We start from the raw sequence: 23,057 nt of genomic DNA on the forward strand, positions 1-23,057 counted from the left end.
TGGGGGAAGAAGCTGCCATATTAGTTTCCAGTTCTGTAAAACGGGAATCATAGAACAGTAGGGTTGGAAGGGGCCTATAAAACCATCAAGTCCAGCCCCCTGCTCAGTGCAGGAATGTTTTAGACCAACTTGTTTCTGATGCAAAAGCACTAACGGGGAGAAAAACCCAGTCTTGTATCTCATGATCATTGAGTAGTGTCAGTAAAGAGAGAAGAAGAGATAGACTATAATAATAATAATAATAATAATAATACAAAAACATGGAGGGTGCAATCCTATCGGGATAGGCGGCTGCCTCCGAACTAGGAGGTGACCGCCTATCCAATGCAGGGCAGGAGAAGCACAGAGGGGATTGTTCCCTCCACACTTCTCCTGCCCTGCATTTTTGGCTACACAGCTGATTTCGGCTGTCTAACCGCAGGAAGGCGGAGCAGGGGAGGGCGTCTGCCAGACGACACATAGGATGCAATGTACCAGCATTTCCGCCTTCCCCTCCTCGGGAATGCCCCATTTTTGCTGCTCCACACTCGTCTTCCGAGCGCGGAGCACAGGGCTGTTCCGAGCTGCCTGTGAGGCAGCATGGGAGGGGGGAGAGGTCGGTTCTCAGGGAATCAGCCTCCGGGCGCGGACTCCGAGGTTGGATCCCGGAAACCGACATATCCTATGGCCATCTAGCTGCTGACTAGTGGCCATATTGCTCCCTATGGTACCTTAAATGGGGGGTGGGGTCAGTAAAATTCAGGGATGTTACTTGCTAATTCCCAGGACTTTTAATAAGTGGGATGAGCACAGGAAATGATTTCCACTCCATTCTGTTACGCAAATGAAATGATAAATGGACTGCTTTTTTGCTTTCTTTGGTGCATTCTTAATTACGTGTGTGTGTGTGTGTGTGTGTGTGTGTGTGTGTGTAAAAGTAGTAGTCCTGATATGCCAAATACAAAGCCGCATTTGCTGGACGTTCTGTTTTGCTGCTCGCTGCTTCATTGTTAATCCCCGGGGTGTGACAAATTGGAAGACCCCGCAGCAAACTGCGTAGGGTTCCCCATCTTAAGCCTCTTATCTGGCAGCTAAATCAGAATTTTCAAATCTCTTGGTGCTGAACCTTTTGGTGCACACAGATGCAAAGCCATCCTCTTGTGTTGTCACCATGGCAGTGGACAGTAGCACTGTCCAGCACTGTATCGACTGGGTAACTGCAAGCTGTATTTTTTAGGTTTGTTGGATTATAACAGGTATGTTGCTGCTGTTGTTTTAAGGCCTCCAGCAGCTGTTGTGTTCCGAAGTTTGTTTATGCTTGATTTGATTTAATAAGCATAATGGTGATGAGTTCATCAGAAGCCGCCATAGGTTTTTAAACACTGTAGAACATACCATTAGGGAGAAATGGTGTGCTACCACTGTCCTTGAAAGGACGAAATTAATATTTTCTAGAGAATCCATAGTACTGCACTTGGGAAAAAAAAAAAAAAGTACAAGGCATTGGCTATGTTTGCATGCAACAGCGAGCCAGCATTCTGGAGAACAAAAGAAAAGCCATGCTGGATCGGACTAAGGGTCCATCTGATCCCGCATTCTGTTCATGCAGTGGCCAACCAGCTGCCCACAAGAAACCCACAAGTAGGACATGACTGCAATGGCACCGGTCTGCTTGTGTTCCCTAGTAGCTGGTATACAGAGGCATACAGGCTCTGCTAATGTAGGTAGCACATAGCCATTAGGACTAGTAGCCTTTGATAGCCTTCTCCTCCATGAATTTGTCCAGCCCCCTTTTAAAGCCATCCAAATTGGTGGCTGTCTAGTACTACATCTTGTGGTAGTGAATTCCGTAGTTTAACCTTGCGCTGTGTGAAGAAGTCCTTTATCTGTCCTAAATCTCCTACCAATTAGCTTCATGGGATGTCCCCACTGGGTTCTAGTATTAAGAGACAGGGAGAAAAATGTCTCCCTATTCACTTTCTCCATAGTTTTGTTCTCTTCTATCATGTCTCCCCTCACTCACCTTTTTCCAAGATAAACAGTCCCAGATGTTACAACTTCCTCGTAGGGGAGTTGCTCCAGCCCCTTGATCATTCCATTTGCCCTTTCCAGCACTACAATGTCATTTTTCAGGAGTTCTTTTTCGATTCCTTTTTAGAATCATGGCTTATCATGAATGAACTGTGTGTTGATATGTAGAGCCCCAGTTGCACCCACTTGGCTCCTCCCACTAGTACAATTGGTTAAACCAGGGGTCCCCAACCATTTTGGGATGGTGGACGTATTTGGAATTTTGTGAATGTGTTGTGGCCACTCTCACAAAATGACTGCCATAGCGGGAGGGGGTGCCTATTCTTAAAATGGCTGTCATGCTGGCCATGGCTGGTCAGAACACATTTATTTCCCAGTGGGCAAGCTGGTGAGGCTAAAAAAAAAAGTAACTTTCCAAGAACCTAAGTTCAAGGTGGCAGTTGGTCTGAGATCCAAAACACAAAATCACTCTTCAACCCAAATAAAAGTGGCACTGGAGGGCAAACCATTTTGCAGCATGCCAGCCTCCCAGTTAAAAGACAATGTTTTTTTCATTTCAAAAAATATTAAGAAATAAAATACACAGGAGAGGCAGGGAGCCTGGTGGGCACCAAGAGGAGTCTATAGGCGCATAGGTGTCGATGGGCAGCATTTTGTTGACCCCAAGGTTAAACAAACCAGAAAGGGTTGCAAACAAGCCAGGATCCTGGGTTTGGATGACATGCTAAACAAACTAGAAATGGTTTGTTTAGCATGTCATCCAAACCCAGGATCCTGGCTTGTTTGCAGCTCTTTACAAGCCAGGAATCATAAGCCAAGGACAAACCATGGTTTGCAATTCCTGGCTTGTGCAGGATACCATAAGCCAGGATTCTGGGTTTGAACGACACACTGAACTATTTCTGGCTTGACTAGGCAGTTGTGCTAACAGTAAGCCAGGATCATCCAGAGTTTTGTCTTACTCTTGCATGCAAACATAGCCGTTAAGTTAAAGCCTACAGACTGATTCAGAAAACAAGCTGGCTCTTGTACCCCAAAGAAAAATGGGAGAAGTCAAGCTAGGAGAATATCTTTATCTTCTCAAGTATTAAATTATAGCACTTTCAGTAAAGAATTTTCTACTTGACAAGTGGACGAAGAACTAAATTTTGTTTTTGTTTTTAAATTGTATTTGAAACAAGTTGGAGATGTATTATTGTTAACCTGTGTATGCTGCATTATTTGGTACAAAGCCATCAACAAAAGCCATGAACAACCATTTAAAACAATGGAGTTCTCCAGTCCAAAAATGCATGCAAAAATGTGTCTATTAGAAGAAATAACATTTAAAATGCATTATATTAGGAAAATTGCCTGCAAAACAATGCATATAACAACGCATGTTTTAGGAGAAATGTGCACAAAAATACTTATGAATATCCATGCAAACTTTTAAAAAGAAAGTTCTCAAAGTTCAGAATGGAGCAAACCTAAGATTGGAAGAATAAGGACCTGAGAGATTCATCCATCACTAACTAGTTGAGTGTGCCTGGATGCCCCCAACGTCTATTTAAAATGTATTGATTGGTGGTGACTGACTCTTAGATGTTTCTGACACCCTATTGAGTACTGTTCTATCCGCCTGTTCTTCCAGAGCTTGCTTTGACCTTGTCGTTAACATCTAATCAACTCTTTATCAATGGCCTCCTGTTGCCCTGCCTGAGGGGTCTACTCCAACCAGTCCACAATTCTAAGCGCAAGAGCAGTTTCCAAACACAATTCACTATGTTTATCCATCCATAATGCTACATTGTATGCTGCCAGGATAATATTTGTTTATTTGTTTACAATATTTATATACTGCCCCACATCAAAAGATTTCGGAGCAGTGAAATCTGTTGGATTTGCCTTGGGCCTGACAATAGTGCATAAGAACTTTTAAGCTACTCTTAGGGTGGTTGCCAAAGAGGTTTTGTAGATCTGGAGCTTGTATATCAGGAAGTAGTGTTGGTCTGTTTTGGAAAATAAATACCCCTTTTTGCTACCCTGAATGGTATCTTGATGCAGCTTACAATATATAAAAACATAAACCTTGACACTGAAACCTCAGTAACCCTTAAAATACCAGCATATTTTAGCTTAAAGGTCTCACTGCCAGTAACTAAGCCTTAGGAGAGGCACTTCAACTTCTTAGAATGTGGGAAAACCTGCAAAAAGCCAGGAAACCACCAAACAATCAGTGGTTTGTTTGGCAGGCCAGATTTTCACCCCAGGTGGGCCATATTTATCCTCCCAGCGTGAAGCTCCACATCCCTTCCTTAGAGCCACCCTAAACTAGATGGTTTTGATCATTCTCAAAGTCCAGCAGGGGAATACACACAACCCTACAGGGAGACATTTTTCTTCCTCTCTTGTAATACTAGAACCCGGGGTCATCCCATGAAGCTGATTGGTGGGAGAGTCAGGATGGAAAAATGTAAATTCTTCACACAACACATAGTTAAACTATGGAATTTACTACCGCATGACGTAGTGATGGCCACCAATTTGGATGGCTTTAAAAGAGGCTTAGACAAATTTCTGGAGGAGAAAGCTATTAATGGCTACTAATCCTGATGGCTCTGTGCTACCTCCAGTGTCAGGGGCAGTATGCCTTTGTACACCAGTTGCTGGGGAACATGGGTGGGAGGGTGCTGTTGCACTCATGTCCTGCTTGTGTGTTTCTCCATGGGCAGCTGGTTGGCCGCTGTGTGAACAGAATGCTGGACGAAATGGGCCTTGGTCTGATCCAGCATGGCTCTTCTTATGTTTTGTGCCCTCCCAGGGATCACAGGATTGCTCAGTGCAAGACTTTTCAGTCAGTCAAGAAATAAGTAACCTAAATCCGGCCCAGAGAACCTTGTGTCGTTCATGTGCCCTTCTGGGCTAAAAGTGGGGTAAAAACGAAAGAAACAGCAGTGTGTATTCAATTTAGAACTAATGACAAAATTAAACAACTAGGGGTCCTCTTTGGTTTAATTTTTCATTTGTTCAAAAGCAAATAGACAGAGCTCCTAACAAAGAGGATCCTCGTTTGCAAGCTATCTGCTACTCAGTCAGAGCTTATATGGTCGGGGGGGATTTAAACAGCCCAGAAAATGGCTGCTGGTATTTTTAAAATTGCCCATAGATTCCCTGCATTCTGAGATGCGGCTGCTGGGGGACAACCCCCGTTCCTCACCCAGGGGGCCCTCTTCTTCTGGCAGCCCGGTTTCCCATTGAAAGCAATGGGAAATGAAAACAAGGAGTTATGAGAACCAAAGAAATAATAACTAATGAGTCGTGAAGCGAATGTGATTTAAACGAATGAGCCTTTTTAATAATAACAAGACCAAATGGAATAACAAAGCGTTTTCTGAATTGCACACCCCAGTGAGAAATTACTTCCGCCTCAGAGTGCTTATCACCCACAAAACACTCAATATTTGAGTACTTGAACAATTCTAACAGCTGTTGAGCACCAAGAAAAGGGTGGGATTTTTAATGGACATCCATCAATAGAATAATCAACCACAATGACTTTCCTACGCTATTGTTCCTCCAAAGCCTTCTTTCCTCATAGATTTTTTTTTTCTGTCACAACACCTGTGCATAGATTTCTTCCTGAAAAGCAGCCTGCCCGCAAAAGATTGCATTTTTGGACATGGCTCACTTTTCTTGAAAAGGCTGGTATAGCGATGTGGCTAAGACTCAGCTGTGAATCAGGAAGCCCCTGGTTTGAACCTCACATCTGCCATGGGCTCGCTTGGTGGCTTCGGGCCAAGGCACTTGCTGTGACTCAGGTTTTAGAGGATTTGCACCAGCGTTCCCCGACCTAGTGCCCGCCAGAGGTGTCGTACTACAATTCCCATTATTTCCAGCCAGCATGCCAGTGCTGGCTGGGGATAATGGGAAGTGTAGTATGACACCTCTGGAGGGCACCAGGTTGGGGGAGGCTGTGTACACCACTGAACCCGAGTTGCTGGAGAGCAGCAGGGGCGGAGCACTTCCACCCTCATATCCTCTTCATGGGTTTCCTGGAGTCATGTGATTGGCCGCTCTAGGAAACAGCATATGTTACAGTAAGACAATGTGTGTGAAGGTGTTTGAATGCTTTGTTGATAATACTCGTATGATGTCAAGGAGCAAGGATCAAAGATGAACTGACTTAGAAGGGAGTAAGGCCCCATCCTGTACTTGCCATGGGTAAAATAATGTAATCTGTCTAGGCATCCCATGCATGCACCATTGTGTTTAAAATCAGCTATTTGTCTGCTGGCCCATATGCATCTGTAACATCCTTCCCCAGCCAGGCGCCCTCAACATATGCTGGATTACAACTCCCATTCTCCCCCTCTAGAACAGGTTGAATGCCACATAACTTGCATAGATTAAGCACCAACTAGGAATACCTCCATCTTGTCTGGATTGAGCTTCAGTTTATTATTCTTCATGGAGTCCATTTGTTCTTCCAGGCACCGACTCTGATTTAACACTCCCAACACCTCACCTGCATTAGATGAAAAGCAAAAGTAGTCTTGAGTGTTTTATGCATGTTGATGACACCTCCCTCCAAATCTCAAGATGACTTTACTCAGCAGTTTTATATAGACATTAAAAAGCATGGGGGATAAAATAGAATTCTGCAGGATCCCAAAGCATCAATGCCAAATTGGTCAGCAGGGCAAGGAACTTCCAGTTGAGTTCATCGCTTTACTCGGTGCTGCTTTGCACAACACAAAAAAATTGATTGCCACGCAGCCTTGTGGTGGAGGCTCTGCAAATATTTAACAGGCAAAAGGGATTATTAGATGGCACCCCCTTCAAGCATTCATGCATGGGGGTCACCACATGGGGCATGATGTCAGCACACTGCAACATGACTTTGTGTTGTCTGAGTTGATCCTCGGAACATAGGAAGCTGCCTTATACGAAGTCAGAACATTAGTTCATCTTGGCTGACGTTGACTGGCAGCAGCTCTCCAGGGTTTCAGGCTTGAATCTTTCCTGCCCTACCTGGAGATGCCGGGGATGGAGCGTGGGACTGTTTGCATGCTAAGCAGGTACCCTACCACTGAGCTATGGACCTTCCCTTATTTGTCCTGGTGAGTGAATGGAATGAGTTGCCCCTCTACTGGGGACTTGGGTAGGTATTTATGACAGCAGAAACTGAGAGAAGAACAGAGATTGCCAACAGGACTTACATAGGAAAACTGAGCAGTTCAGAATTTACTTAGTTTAAGAACATAAGAAGAGCCATGCTGGATCAGACCAAAGGCCTATCTAATCCAGCATTCTGTTCTCACCCAGTGGCCCCCCAGGCCCCCCAACAGGGAACCTGCAACAGGATATGAGTGCAGTAGCCTACTCCCGCCCACGTTCCCCAGCAACTGGTGTTCGTAGGCTCACTGCCTCTGATCCTGGAGGTAATATATCGCCATCATGACTATTAGCCATTGATAGTCTTCTTCCCCATTAATTTGTCTAATTCCCCTTTAAGGCCATCCAAGTTGGTGGCCATCCCTGCCTCTTGAGGTAGCAAATTCCATACTTTAATTACATACTGTGTGAAGAAGTACTTCCTTTTATATGTCCGGAATCTCCCCGTTTCTCGTGTAATTCTCGATCTGATCTCATGCTTTCAGATGCAAGTTGGTTGATATAAAAAGAGTGAATTTTTCAGTTTCTGTATTTGGATATGAGTTCTGCTGAACTCCATGTCTCTGTGTGTGCATGTGTTTTCCAGTCTTTTCTGCATTTGTGTTTGGAGAAGCAGGGAGTGGTGTGGATTGGAGCTCACCGAAGTAACTGCTACTTTGTGGTTTTCTTGAATCAACTATGCAGACCAGCTGGCAGAAGAACTGAGTTAGGGAGGGGTTAAGGCAACAGCCTCCTTTTAAACTGTGGGCTTTCTGCTTCCGGAGGGAGATGGCTTGCAAGCAGCACCCATCTTGCAGGAAATCTGGAGGCATAAGCATTGTTGCTTTTAAAATGTCACAGAAAAGAACATTTGTTTTAGAATCTGCTGGATGAGAAAAGAACCAGCAGGGATAAACAAGGGCATTTTCACAGCTAACTTTCCAAAGAGCTTGAGTTTACTTCAGCAGTACAGTATTACATTTCTATACTGTCTGTGGTGTCACTTCAGTGGCTCTTGTTTACCCCCACGGTGGTAGATGGTTTCGAGAATTCTGCCTCTCAAAAAGTGGTTTGTCCAAGTCTTTCTGTCCAGGACAACTAAATAAGCAACACCAGCTTTCCCCACCTAGGTGCCCCCCAGGTGTGTTGGACTGCAGTTCCCATCAGCCCCAATCAGCCTGGCTGGGTTGGCTGGGGGAGATGGGAATTATAGTTCAACACATCTGGAGGGCGCCATATTGGGAAAGGCTGAGCTACACTCTACATCCAAATCCTTTTTTGCTGTATTTCTCAGGTGTCCTGGGTAAAAGCAGCAGAAAACTGCTGTTAAGTCTAGTGTGAAACATACAGAGACAGGCATGTATCCAGCAGTCATTTACCATTAGTGGTAAATGTCCAGGTTTAATGCACTGTAGAGCCTGAATAAGTCTGCAAATTGTGTGCTTGACAAGCTTACCCGGCTACTCCCTAGTAAAGCCTAACCTGAGAGTTTCCAGAACTGATACATCCCATGCCGAGAGTGTGTCTTCAATGTGAATGCAGTTGTGCAGTAGGTCAACCTATCCCTTCACCAGCTGTCTCAAGGCTCATCACCTGTACATGGTACTTGCAGTGACTGCTGGTGCCCTTGGCGCTGCAGTAATCATTATAAAAGAACATGGGCAGCCACTGGGGCAGGCTGCCGTGGCCGCCACAAGCAACCAGAGTATTTTTCCAAGGCAATAGTGATGGGCAGAGGTTTCATAGAAATGATCTGAACCAAAGACTGCTTATTGAGGAATAAGAGTTGAAAGAGGTGGCTAGTGGAGGCTGGCGGTTCCGATGTCAGTGGGGCAGTGAATCTGCTCCGGGTTTCAATCAGAACCAGCCAGAAGAGCTCCTTTAGAGTTCTGACAAGTTCTGACTGAAACCCGGAGCAGATTCACCATCCCACTGACATCGGAGCCACCAGCCTCCACAGGGCAGGCCAGAGGTAAAGAGGTTGGTCGGAGCTTAATAAAATTATCTGGAAAGGTTATGGGTGGGTAAGAAGTTACCAGCGAAAACGTTAATGCTTTCTTTTCTACCTCCCCTCTTTTTTTTTTTTTTTGATCTTATTTTAGGATCTAGTGTCTAGAAAGGAAAACCATAAGGGTTTCAGCCATGGCCCCAAGAAAAAGGAGCGGGCGAGGGATTTCGTTCATCTTCTGCTGCTTCCGAAGTAACGACCACCCGGAGATCACCTACCGGCTGCGGAATGACAGCAACTTTGCCCTGCAGACCATGGAGCCTGCATTCCCCATGCCCCCAGTGGAAGAGCTGGATGTTATGTTCAGTGAGCTTGTGGTGAGTGACGGCGCTGTAATCACGTTGGTTGGTTTCCATCCCCAGAAAATAATCCCATAGTTGCAGAGGGGTACTGGAAAATACTAAGGAAAAGAGAGTGAAGAGACTGTAAAGAGTACCTAAAGAGACTGTAAAGGATGCCTAAAGTCAGTCGGATCGTAAGAGATTAAAAAAAATCAAGGTTTTGTAAGATCTCAGTGAACATCTGGCAATACAAATTTCAGATTTCGGAATATTGTATAAGTGTAGCAGACTTTTTAGTCCTGGCACCTTCCAGGTCCATGGGAATACTCTGCAACTTGAGTTAACGTGCAGCAGAATGTTGCTTGTGATTCTCTGTATATGCTTGTATGATGCAACGGAGGTCATGCAGTTTTAAAAGCAAACTGCAAATATTAGTGGCCACTGACTTCCTTGGTAAGACTTTCTGTGGGAGACAATCCCCAAACACAAGCTTCCACAAGGATCAAGATGGTGTTTGTTGCTTGAGAAATGAGGGGGAGAGTGTGGCTGGGTCAAGTTCTTGTAAACAGGTACGTTAGGTTTAATGTGTGTTTAATGATTATTACAGAAACTATCATACCAAGACAATTTATTGAACAATAATTTTGCATTTGGTAAACTGGTTGCCCCCGTTCTCCTAGGCACTTGACAAGAGGATGTCACCTTACTTCCATATTGGAACAGGAGGCTAGGGAGTGGTAAACTCACCTCAGCACTTGGCAGGACACATTGGAGAGCCAGCATGGTTCCTCCAGCAAGCTGGGTTCAAATCCCTATCCAGCCATAAAATACACTGTATGATGGTGGGCCAGTAGCCTTCACTTTCCCTACCTTACTTCACAAGGTGGGTGTGAGGATACAATGGGGAAACTTGAGCTCCTAGGAAGGAAGCATGGGTTACAAAGATGGCAGGTCAGTTTAAAACGTGTCTACATGTTTGCCATAGAATATTATCGCTAGGAAAATGGTCTATTTATTTATAAGAGCATTACTAGACAGCTTTACAGCCCTAAACAAGGGTCCCCAAATTTGTCTACAATACAGTGGGGAAACTTTTTTCTGTCAAAGCTGCATTCCCTCGTGGATAATCTCTTGGGGGCTATATTGGGTGGGGAATCAGTGATGGCCAGTGCCAAATGTGGGGGTGTCACCCCTTTTCTCTCTCTTTCTGCCACCCCCTTTTCTCTCTCTTTCTGCCACCCCTTTTTCTCTCTCTGCTGCCCCCTTTTCTCCCTCTCCCTTCTCACCCAGCAGGTGCCACAGAAGGGACAGATTGCTCTTCTCCAATTTGGTGCCCTCCAGTGGCCATGGTGGCTGGGAATTATGGGAATTGCAGTCCAAAACATCTGAAGGGCACCAGGTAGGGGAAGGCAGTTCTAATTAGAATGCAATCCTATGCATGTTTAGACAGAAAAAAAGTCTGGCTGGGGCATGCTGGGAGTTGTAGGACTTTTTTCTGTCTAAACGTGCATAGGATCGCACCCATAATCACTGTTGAAAGCCACGTGAAATAAAAACATTATCACTCCTCACCTTAAAACTAGAAGGGATGGAACTAGCCTTAATTTTTTTGGGAGGGAATTCAATCCTCCAAAGTAACAGGGGTCGGATTTTCTTTTCTAACCCCCCCCCCCCACCAGTCATGATTCTAGGGAAATGACTGGCTCAATGCCTCCATTGTTTGGAAAGTCAGATTCACACTGATTGTAGCTGTATTCTCAACTTTCTGGAGTATTGCCTCCCTTTGTCAAGTGAGACAAACTCCGATCAGTGGAGATGCTGACGTTGTTGTCTTGCTACACTGAACTCTCTTTTTCTTTGCTACTCTGTGTATCCAGACGGTGCTGTGTGTTTTGTTTCGGCATTAGTTAAAGAGTTGGGGGGGAAATCCCATAGCTGCTATATAAGCTTACTGTTTAGAATTTGGAACATGTTCAGAAAAAGAAGCACTGTGTTAGGAGGTGGTTTTGCTTAAGATAATTCCTGGTGTCACATCTACACCTGTTGGCATTAGGTGACTGTTTGGCACCTCTGATTGGCTAATTCTGCTTTATTGTAAGGAAATACTTATTTACCTTGCCTTGTGGAGAAAAGGTGACTTGAAATCTGCTTGGGGACATTGCAGACCTCACAAACCGAAGCTTTTAATAGAACAAGTAGAGTTAAAAATCAAATACTAAACATGTTTTTTCTATCTCTGAAAAAATTCCTTTGAAATTAATACAGTTTAGGATGGGCAGAGCAATTCCATGGTCCCCGGGAGGGTGTTCCAGGGACCATAGGATGGTTCAGGTTCCCCTTCCCCAGGCAGTAGACACAGCTACACCCTTGGGGGTGGGTGGGAACCTGAGTGGGGATCCCTCCCCCCATTCCAGCTGTGGAAAGCTCCACCATGGCTCTTCCAAGGTTGCAACAGCAAAATGCCTCCATCGTTCCTCCCACCCTGCCTGCCAGGGCTTAGGATAGACAGAGGGCTCCAGTGTCTGAGCTCTCTGTCTACAGAGTGGCAATCCCATAAAATTGCCCTCTTAGGGCATAATGTTCAGACATGTTCAGACAGAAATAAGTCCTACAATGCCTAGCATTCCCCAGTCAGGCATATAGCCTCCGATACTGGACATAGCGTATAGCCATCAGGACTACTAGCCATTGATAGCCTTCTCCTCCACGAATTTATCCTTTTATGGCCGTCCAAAGTGGTGGCCATCACTACATCTTGTAATTGCGAATTCCATAGTTTATCTCTGCGTTGTGTGAAGAAATCCTTCCTTTTCTCTGTCCTAAATCTCCCACCAATCTGCTTCATGGGATGACTCCATTAGGAGACATTTTTCTGCGCTAAACAGTTCCAGACATTGTGACCTTTCCTCGTAAGAGAGTTTCTCCAGCCACTTGAACGTTTTGGTTGCCCTTTTCTGCGCCTTTTCCAACTCTGCAATGTCCTTGTTGAGGTGCCATAACCCTTATAGAGCATCTGGAATCCTGAACAGGAACTGCAATGTTGCAAAATTGCAACGTTTTGTTGCTGTTCCCACTTGTTTTGTTTATGTTGTAGATTCAATATATGACTCCCAGTATGATTAAACTGGTGTGTTCAGGTTCCCCTAGACCCTCCTGTAGGGTTTGCCATTTTCTGTCAGCCAAGGGAAGGCAAGTCAAAACATGCCAATATCAACAGTGCTTTCTCTCTTGTGCCAAGCTCCTTAAGCATGAATGGCCATACCACCTGGGCATGGTAAGATGGTTGGCACTTCTGAGCTCAAATCTCTTTCCTCCGGGCAAGCTCCTTGTCTGATGGTCTGTCAGTACTCTGTCTGCTCTTGCCGCTGCCACACACGGAGAGACGGCAGTGTGGCGAGAGGCTTTCACAAAAGGTAGGCCGGGCCCTGACTCTGCCTTTGTTGCTGCACAGCACACAGCTGCTTTGAGATGGCTCAGGTTGCCAGGGCAACCTGCGAGGTTTCCCTGAACTGGCGATGGGACATGCCTTGTTGCTTTCCAGCCTTTTGGTTTTACCGCACCTGTCAGATGAATGCTATCCCAAGACAGAATAGAGGGGAACAGTTGGTCAGTTGAGGTGGGGGGCCGACCCATGACCTTGAGCAAGCATGAGATATCCTGGAGATTACCAATTGAATGCTGCAGGACTTGGTAGACTATGGGTTGAAGTCTTAAAGGCCCCCTCCTGCCTATCTTCAAATGTGTGGGACAGTCCTGACAGAGTTCTCTGAAGGACTTTTAAAGAATTCGCCTGAGGAAGGCCCCGAATAACAAGTTTGGCCGAAACGTGTTGGGCTTCTCAAAAAATGTAACTATTTTTTCAGCATCTTGAGACTAGTTCTCCCATTTTGGATCCACTTTGGATGTTTCCCAGCTGTCTCATATTCTCACCCACCCCACCCCACCCCCCGCAGCGTCTTGTTTGCAGACCCATCTGGCAGCGGCTCTCACATAATGCCACCAGTTCATCTGTCCATCAAAATGGTGAGCACTACTTACTTCCACCCAGTTAAGCTAACTTTAGCCCTTTCCGCTTACTCCATGACATTGGCGGAGGTGGGGGAGCAGGGCCATGCTTTCTGGCCCCCTCTGCCTCCCATCATAGACCCACTCACAGTGTAGGCTTTGTGCATGATTTAAAACCCTGTGCAATCAAAATTCTGAATTGCGCAGGAGTAGAGGAGGCTCCCTGCTTCAGACTTCCCACGGTCCTCCCACCAGTAAATGGATGCAACAGAGATGGTGGCTTTCCCTCTTAGAGCATAAGAAGAGCCCTGCTGGATCAGAGTGCAACAGTACCTTCCCACCCATGTTCCCCAGCAACTGGTGTACATAAGCTCACTGTCTCTGGTACTGGAGGTATCACACAGCCCTGCATGATGGGGAATTTGTGACTTTGGATGCCAAAACAGCGCTGAAGTTTAGAGGTGTTTGCAGTTTAAAAAACAGGGGCATTGGCACGAACCTGTCCTGCACCTGAAAATACCATGTTTGAAGGGCCAGCAGCACGTGCCAATCATCTCTGAGCTATTGATCCTAGATCAGGGGTGCAGAACCTCTGTCCTGTGCGCCACATCTGGCTCTCTGAGGCTCCCCAGTTGACCAAGCTCCCCTTTCCCTCCAGCACCAGTCTTTTGGAGGTTTCCTGGCTGTTGTGCAGGGTTTTTTTCGCCATTCTAAAAGGTTCTGATGCCTCTCCTAAGGGTTAGGTGCTGGCAGCAAGACCTTTAAGATAAAATACATTGGAATTGTTACTTTTTGGCCTCATCCCCTTTTTGGCCACTTTGCCTTTGGCCACCCTGGATTTTGCCTTTGGCCCCACCCACCACTGGAATGCACCCCCTCCCCTGAGAGCTTCTGTCTTGGACTTTGTTGTTATACCATCTGAAGGCTGAACCATGTGTTACATGCAAAAAATACCCCGACTGCTGCTTTCTTCCTAAGGAAATACAACTTTAAAGGGGGGCAGTTTGGAGCGGAGATGTAGCTGGGGAGAGGGTCCACTTAACCTTTTGCTCATTGCTTTGCCACTCCAGTCCCCCTCCCCCCGAGAGTTTATATTTATTTATTTATTTCATTTCTATACCGCCCAATAGCCGAAGCTGTCTTCCCTGCTCTGTGAATCTGGAAACCTATGTGGGGAGGGGAAATTGAAAGGGTTGGCACCCCCTCCCCTACTCCAAATATGTCTTTCCTAAAGCTGCTTTTCCTTTTGAGAAAGTGGCCGTTTGCTATTTACATACGTTTCTGCATGTAACATTTTCAGCTTGAATGAATCTCATTTAGACACCCCTTTTGTTTCATTGTTAAGTTGCGAAGCAGCACGTAGATGACATGTAAAGTCCCATCATTTTAAGAGAATTCACACCTGTATCTGCTTATCATCTTTATGGTGATTTTAAAGGAAGGAGGTCTAGTAATTTGACTCTCATCCAATAAGAGAAAAATTAGACCATTTTATCATATGAGTTTCAGTTGATTTTAAATTTTGTATAAAGCAATAGTGCTGAGGAAAAGGCATGCTTTCTTTGTTTTTAGACAAGGTGCATGTGTTGTAGCAAGTACTCTCTTGGAGGCATTGTGTCTTGTGTGCGCAAGAGAAGGGGGGGGATGCCTTTAAAGACAATGTTTGCCAAGGGGGAGTGCTTCTTATGCAAAGAGAAAACTCCCTGGAAAAGACCCTGATGCTGGGAAAGATTGGAGGCAAAAGGAGAAGGGGACGGCAGAGGATGAGATGGCTAGATAGCATCACCGATGCAATGAATATGGACTTGAGCACACTCCGGGAGAGAGTGGAGGACAGGAAGGCCTGGCGTGCTATGGTCCACGGGGTCACGAAGAGTCGGACATGACTTAATGACTGAACAACAACAAATGCTTCTTAAGGTGGGGTTTGCCAAGGGGGGATGCCTCTTAGGGTGGGTTTTGCCAAGCAGGAATGTCTTTTAGGGTGGGGCTTGCCAAGGAGGAATGCCTCTTAGGGTGGGGTTTAACAAGCAGGAATGTCTCTTAAGATGGTGCTTGCTATCCACAGTATAATACGTATTTGTGTAAGGCTAAACAAAAAAGTGTCCTTGTTAACTGGAAAACATAATGTAAAAACCACTTATTATTTCTTTCAAGTTACTTTAAAAAGGCAATCTAGTTGGCTTGCATATTGCACTCCTGTTTGTAATGAGTAGTCTTCTGCTTCAATTGCTAAACAGTACAACACTCATTCCTGGGTTGAATTTCCATAGCAGGCGATGGTGTGTTGGACTTGGGTTGGCTATGGATTCATTGGGTGTCCTTCTGTCCTTCCTCTTCCAAAATGGTAGCAATAGTGAATTCCCTTCCAGGGTTGCCCTGAGGACAAAACTTACATAGGGCAGTGTGCATCTTGCATCTCCCATGTAAACCTAGAACTCACGTTTTTGGTGGTGGATTCAGCCCTCTTTGCTTTCATGAAAAGAAGAGTGGAGGAAGCTTGACGTTATGGCTGTAGAGATGGGTTGGAAAGTATGTGAGCAATGCACAGTGAAATTTTGGAAGCTGAATTGGGGAAGGGAAGGCTGAGTAGGACCCTTCTTCAAGGGGAGGGGTTTCATATTGGCTTCCCATGCAGCTTTAAAAGACAGAGCCTGCCCTGAAAAGAGCATGAAAGAAGTTCTCTGCCTGTCTCCACGATGAACAAAAAAACAGAAAAGATGGGGGAAATTCTCTTTGATTTTCATGTTCTGTGCAGTGGGCATAATTTTATACAGGGTCCCACTTCTTTCCATGCAGAGTTTTGATTCCCTTTTATTAAATTTTACGTAGCCTAGGCAATAGATATCAAAGCCATAAAGCACCTTAGTGTTCCAAATGCTATAGAGATGATATAGCTAGAATATGATAGCTAGAATACACTACAGTCCTCATGGGTACCAGCGTACCCTACTGCAGATAAAAGGCATGGAGCAAACATGGCTCTGGGGCAGTTTAATCTGATCACTTTGTGAGGGCACTTAAGCCTTCCAGGCCAAGTGCAGCCATTACCAACGTGAAGCAATTTCATAATTAGATCATGTATTATGGATAATTCTTGGTTTTAGCCTAAGCTTGCTATCTGTCATGGGGAGGCAGGCTTGGATACAGTGAGGACGGTCAAAACACAGCATAGTGGCTTTGAAAAGAGATGTGCTTCCGACCAGTCTTAAGTGATACTGTGCCAAGTTGTTAAGTGCCAACAGTCCAATTTTAAGTCAGTGTCTCCTTTGCTGGGTACTTCATCTATGATAAGGGAGATACCACAGTTATTAGGTTGTTACCTTCTACAACAGGGGTTCCCAATCTTTGTAGGCTTGTGGGCACATCTGCAATTCTGAGAAAAAGTGTCCTGGACTGCTCTAGGGGGATGGAGTGGCCAGTCAAAAAAACGTTGGGAGCACCCTGTTCTCTGTGTATATGTGCGCATGTATACCCTGTGTGTGCGCGCGCTCTCTTTTTCTCTGGATCTTTTTTCTCCATCCCCATGTAAGTGAACGGAGCAATTTCTCCACTTGTTTACATGGGGTGAAGAGAAGCTGCCCTTCTGAAAACTGGCTGGAGGGAGGGAGAAGCCCACCCCCTGTTAACAGCCATGTTCCCCAAGCGTCCTTGGAGGGGTGGGCATCAATCCCTCTCCGACCATGTTTTGGCAGGGCACCCTCCCCCTCCATACAAGTGAATGGAGAAATCACCCCATTCATTTGCAGAGGGGGGAAACAGCTTGGCAGGCACCTCAGCATGGTCGTTGGGGTGCAGTGGCACTTGCGGGCACCCTGTAGGGGACCCCATGTCTGTGAGCAACAAAGGAGTCATGTGGGGAGTCAGGAGGAAGCGTGTGAAGCTCAGTCTTACCACACTTAAAAGTTGGCCTAAGCAGTGTCCTTGTCAGGGGTGTTTCTGAGCGCAGGGAATGGGATAGTAGTTCAGATTCTGAAGGAGAACCGCCAGACATGGGGGAGGTATTTTCTCAGGCTAGTCCAGACATGACTAGGCAGGCTCCTCAGATTTCAAAGGTCCAGCTGGCAGAGGATGAGGGTCCCTCTTCACCCTGCCCCCATAAGAGACAGCGAACAGGGGGAGGCAAAGTTTGGGGAGTCCGATTTAATAGCCGCCAGGCGCAGAGCAAAGAGAGAGAAGGCAGGGGTGGAACTTAGACGGTCTACCCAATTGGCCTTGTGTGAAAAGCTGCGCTTAGAAGCCTCACGAGAGAGGGCTCCCCCCCTTAAGTTAGGCTAGTGAGACCGCCTTCCTCCTCAGACGGCAGGCAACTTTCACAACTACCTTTTGAACCCCCTGAAGGCATTTCCCTGTAGACTGAGAGTCACTGAGAATTTGCATCTGTATGACCCTGTGAAGTAGTGAATTAAAAGCTGACTGAAGCCTCTTGTCTGTGTATGTTTTGGCATTTGGAGTTAAGTGGGGGCAAAAGGAATCCCGACAGTCCTGTAAGTAGAGAGAGATGCAGGTGAAGTTTGCCAGGCTCAAAGAGGAAGTGAGCTTTAGGCTGAAAATTATTCCCCATCTTGGATTAAAATCTGCTCAGGAGATGAGAGGTGACCCTGGGAGAACTCTCACCAGGGGACAAAAACCCGTGGGGTAAGAGGGTCCACCACAGCAGGTAGACTTGTGTCTGGCAGCAGCCTTCGAAAGCAGGAGGGTGTTTGAAGGACTAAGGGGATTTAGCTTCAGTTATTGGGACACTAATCTGCCCAGATAAATTTTTTTCTTCTGCTGCCGCCGCTGCCGCCACTGCCTTGGTCGGATTCACAAAATAAACCAATTCTTTCCTATTTTTTTAAAATAACTCTGCTTGTTTTCAAGTCTGAGGTAAGCAGGGTTAGGTTCTCCCATCTCTCAGAGTAACGTGGTATATTTTTAAATAGGGGTGTACCAGAAATTTCATTTTTGCTTGCAAAACATCTGAGCTTGCCTTGTTTGCAGCCCTGATCACAAGGCTGCTAAATGTTCACAAATTGCCAAATATGCGCTCGCACTCAGTTTGCACAACTTTCCCCATTTGATTTGCTCAAATTTCCATAGATTTCCGCCATAGACTGAATCAGCCCTCCCACTGCACAACTTTTCATCTGCAGTATGGGGGTGATAATACTAACCTACTCTATAAGTAGTGACAGGAGAACCAGTGCTTTTAGAGCTCACCTAAATTCTCTAAAATTCACTTCTAAGCTCATTTCAGCTCATTCCTGTTTTAATTTTTGACCTGTTTTTCAACACTTTCAAATGGAGAAAGTGCACATTTCTACGCAAAAGTGTGCACTCCCCCCGATTGACTAAAGCATGAAAATGTGCATTAAAAAAAAAAAACCGCTCACGTCAAAGTGCACATTAAAAAAATACAGTTTTCAACCACAATTACAAATTTGGGAATTTATGAATATTTCTCAAAAAAAGTGCTCCTGCTCGCATTTGTGTTCAGGATTGCAAAGGGGATGTGTTCTCATGATTTGCAAACAGCATTTATTGCATTTATATCCTGCCTTTTTTCAAGGAGATGGTTACGTTGTCGTGGTGCTGGAGCTTGAGCACCTCAATGACGTCATGAGCTAAACCTTGAAGGGACACCCAAGACGGGAAGGTCATGGCAGAGAGGTCAGACTAAATACAATCCCTGGGGAAGGAAACGGCACCCCACCCCAGTATTCTTGCCATGAAAACTAAATGGATCAGTACAACCAGAGATACCTTGGTATACCATCGGAAGATGGGACTTCCAGGTTGGAAGATGGTCAAAATGCTACTGGGGAGGAACAGAGCCCCAGATGTGATGACGCAGCTAGCTCAAAGCCGAAAGGACGGCTAGCAGCCGATGGTGCTGGTGGTGAACGACGAATCCGATGTTCTAAAGATCAACACACCATAGGAACCTGGAATGTAAGATCTATGAGCCAGGGCAAATTGGATGTGGTTATTGGGGAGATGTCAAGATTAAATATAGACATTTTGGGTGTCAGTGAACTGAAATGGACTGGAATGGGCCATTTCACATCAAATGACCACCAGATCTACTACTGTGGACAAGAGGACCACAGAAGAAATGGAGTAGCCTTCATAATTAATAATAAAGTGGCTAAAGCAGTGCTTGGATACAATCCAAAAAATGACAGAATGATCTCAATTCAAATTCAGGGTAAGCCATTTAACATCACAGTGATCCAAATATACGCCTCAACCACAGATGCTGAAAAAGCAGAAGTAGATCAGTTCTATGAGGATCTGCAGCACCTACTGCATAGTACACCAAAAAAAGATGTTATTTTCATTATAGGAGACTGGAATGCTAAGGTGGGTAGTCAAACGACACCTGGAATTACAGGCAAGCATGGTCTGGGAGAACAAAATGAAGCAGGACATAGGCTGATAGAATTTTGTCAAGACAACTCACTGTGCATAACAAACACTCTCTTCCAACAACCTAAGAGACGACTTTATACATGGACTTCACCAGACGGTCGACACCGAAATCAGACTGACTACATATTTTGTAGCCAAAGGTGGCAGACATCTATGCAGTCGGTAAAAACGAGACCTGGAGCTGATTGTAGTTCAGATCACGAACTTCTTATTGCACAATTTAGAATCCGACTAACGAGAATAGGGAAGACCCACAGATCAGTTAGATATGAGCTCACGAATATTCCTCATGAATATGCAGTGGAGGTGAAGAATAGATTTAAGGGACTAGATTTAGTAGATAGGGTCCCGGAAGAACTATGGACAGAAGTTCACAACATTGTTCAGGAGGCGGCAACAAAAAACGTCCCAAAGAAAAAGAAAACCAAGGAGACAAGATGGCTGTCTGCTGAGACATTGGAAGCAGCCCAAGAAAGAAGGAAAGCAAAAGGCAACAGTGATAGGGGGAGATATGCCCAATTAAATGCAAAATTCCAGAGGTTAGCCAGAAGAGATAAGGACTTATTTTTAAACAAGCAATGCGTGGAAGCGGAAGAAGATAATAGAATAGGAAGGACAAGAGACCTCTTCCAGAAAATTAGAAATATCAGGTCAATTCCAGGCAAAAATGGGTATGATCAAAAACAAAGATGGCAAGGACCTAACAGAAGCAGAAGAGATCAAGAAAAGGTGGCAAGAATATATGGAAGATCTGTATAGGAAGGATAATAATATCAGGGATAGATTTGACAGTGTGGTCAGTGAGCTAGAGCCAGACATCCTGAAGAGTGAGGTTGAATGGGCCTTAAGAAGCATTGCTAATAACAAGGCAGGAGGAGATGACGATATCCCAGCTGAACTGCTTAAAATCTTGCAAGATGATGCTGTCAAGGTGATGCATGCCATATGCCAGCAAATTTGGAAAACACACGAATGGCCAACAGATTGGAAAAAATCACCTTATATCCCCATACCAAAAAAGGGAAGCACCAAAGAATGTTCAAACTATCAAACAGTGGCACTTATTTCACATGCCAGTAAGGTAATGCTCAAGATCTTGCAAGGTAGACTCCAGCAATTCATGGAATGAGAATTGCCAGATGTACAAGCTGGGTTTAGAAAAGGCAGAGGAACTCGAGACCAAATTGCCAATATCCGCTGGATAATGGAGAAAGCCAGGGAGTTTCAGAAAAACATCTATTTCTGTTTTATTGACTATTCTAAAGCCTTTGACTGTGTGGATCATCACAAATTGTGGCAAGTTCTTGGTGGTATGGGGATACCAAGTCATCTTGTCTGCCTCCTGAGGAATCTGTATAATGACCAAGTAGCAAAGGTAAGAACAGACCACGGAACAATGGACTGGTTTAAGACTGGGAAAGGAGTACGGCTGGGTTGTATACTCTCACCCTACCTATTCAACCTGTATGCAGAACACATCATGTGACGTGCTGGGCTTGATGAAGCCAAGGCTGGAGTTAAAATCGCTGGAAGAAACATTAACGATCTCAGATATGCAGATAATACCACTTTGATGGCTGAAAGCGAGGAGAAGCTGAGGAACCTCATGACGAAGGTGAAAGAAGAAAGTGCAAAAGCTGGGTTGCAGTTAAACCTCAACAAAACCAAGATTATGGCAACCAGCTTGATTGATAACTGGCAAATAGAGGGAGAAAACGTGGAGGCAGTGACAGACTTTGTCTTTCTAGGCGCAAAGATTACTGCAGACGCTGACTGCAGCCAGGAAATCAGAAGACATTTACTTCTTGGGAGGACAGCAATGACAAATCTTGATAAAATAGTGAAGAGCAAAGACATCACACTGACAACCAAGGTCCGCATAGTGAAAGCAATGGTATTCCCCGTAGTAACCTATGGCTGCGAGAGCTGGACCATAAGGAAGGCTGAGCGAAGGAAGATAGATGCTTTTGAACTGTGGTGCTGGAGGAAAATTCTGAGAGTGCCTTGAACTGCAAGAAGATCAAACCAGTCCATCCTCCAGGAAATAAAGCCAGACTGCTCACTTGAGGGAATGATGTTAAAGGCAAAACTGAAGTACTTTGGCCACATAATGAGAAGACAGGATACCCTGGAGAAGATGCTGATGCTAGGGAAAGTGGAAGGCAAAAGGAAGAGGAGCCGACCAAGGGCAAGATGGATGGATGATATTCTGGAGGTGACGGACTCGACCTTGGGGGAGCTGGGGGTAGTGATGGCCGACAGGAAGCTCTGGCGTGGGCTGGTCCATGAAGTCATGAAGAGTCGGAAGCGACTGATCGAATAAACAACAACAAAGGAACCCAAGGCAGCTTATGTTATCCTCCTCCTCTCCATTTTGTCCTCACAACAACAACCCTGGGAGGTAGGTTGGGCTGAGACTCTGTGACTGGCCCAAAGTCACCCAGTGAGCTTCCGTGGCCGAGTGGGGACTAGAACCCGGATCTAACGGCTCCCAGTCCACTGCTCTCACCACTGTGCCACACTGGCTCTCCCAAACTATAAGTTTGCTGTAAGGATTACTGGGATAGTTCAGCCCTGCCACAAAAATCACTAGCACTGCTGGGGCTGGCAGGCAAGGGACAGAGTGCTTCATTTCTATGCTGGGCACAGAGGAGGGGCTTCCCTCCTCTACTAACTTACTTGGTTTCTGCGCTGGGCACTGGAGCAGGATGGAGTGCTCCATCGCTACCCTGCTGACCCGCTCATATGCCTGCAGGCAATTCCATGCGCTCGTCTGCATGCAGTTCCTGATTGCCTATGGCTGCCACACTAGTGCTTAAATATAAGACTGGGATAATGTATGTGAGGCACATTGGGCAGTCATACATTACTAGCCTTCGTATTACTTAGCAGTTCTCAGATATGCTGCTGTATCCTCTCCCTCTCCCTCTCTCTATATATATGCCATACCTATTTGTCACTGTCAGTGTATAAGCAGAGATGTTCTTAGCTTTTACTCAAAACCTAAAATTAACTTGTCACCTATGTCAAAACTGGTTTCCATCTTAAATTGGACGTTTTACAGAAATTTGAATTTCCCCCTCTCCCTGCAAATATCTCAAATGTTTTTAGCTGGTCAGGCATTTCTGGTTGGCTCATGTTTGCTTCTTTAAAAATTCATTCTAAAGTGGTAAGTGTATTAAGTGGTATTCAATAACGATCAT

General features: G+C 45.3%; 1 protein-coding gene across 3 annotated transcripts in view; it reads left to right on the forward strand.

Annotated features, from left to right (window-relative positions):
- Positions 1–23,057, forward strand: part of DAAM1 (dishevelled associated activator of morphogenesis 1) — a 244,376-nt gene that overhangs the window by 87,015 nt on the left and 134,304 nt on the right. For all 3 annotated transcript variants that reach the window (XM_084835994.1, XM_084836010.1, XM_084836003.1), the window contains exon 2: positions 9,249–9,471. In XM_084835994.1, the coding sequence (XP_084692120.1) occupies positions 9,289–9,471 (183 nt within the window). In that variant the 5' untranslated portion in view covers positions 9,249–9,288. The remainder of the gene's footprint in view (positions 1–9,248; positions 9,472–23,057) is intronic.

Source organism: Heloderma suspectum, chromosome 1 (genome assembly GCF_057233095.1).
Source record: "Heloderma suspectum isolate Gila_16-S chromosome 1, 16-S_ref, whole genome shotgun sequence".
NCBI lineage: Eukaryota > Metazoa > Chordata > Lepidosauria > Squamata > Helodermatidae > Heloderma > Heloderma suspectum.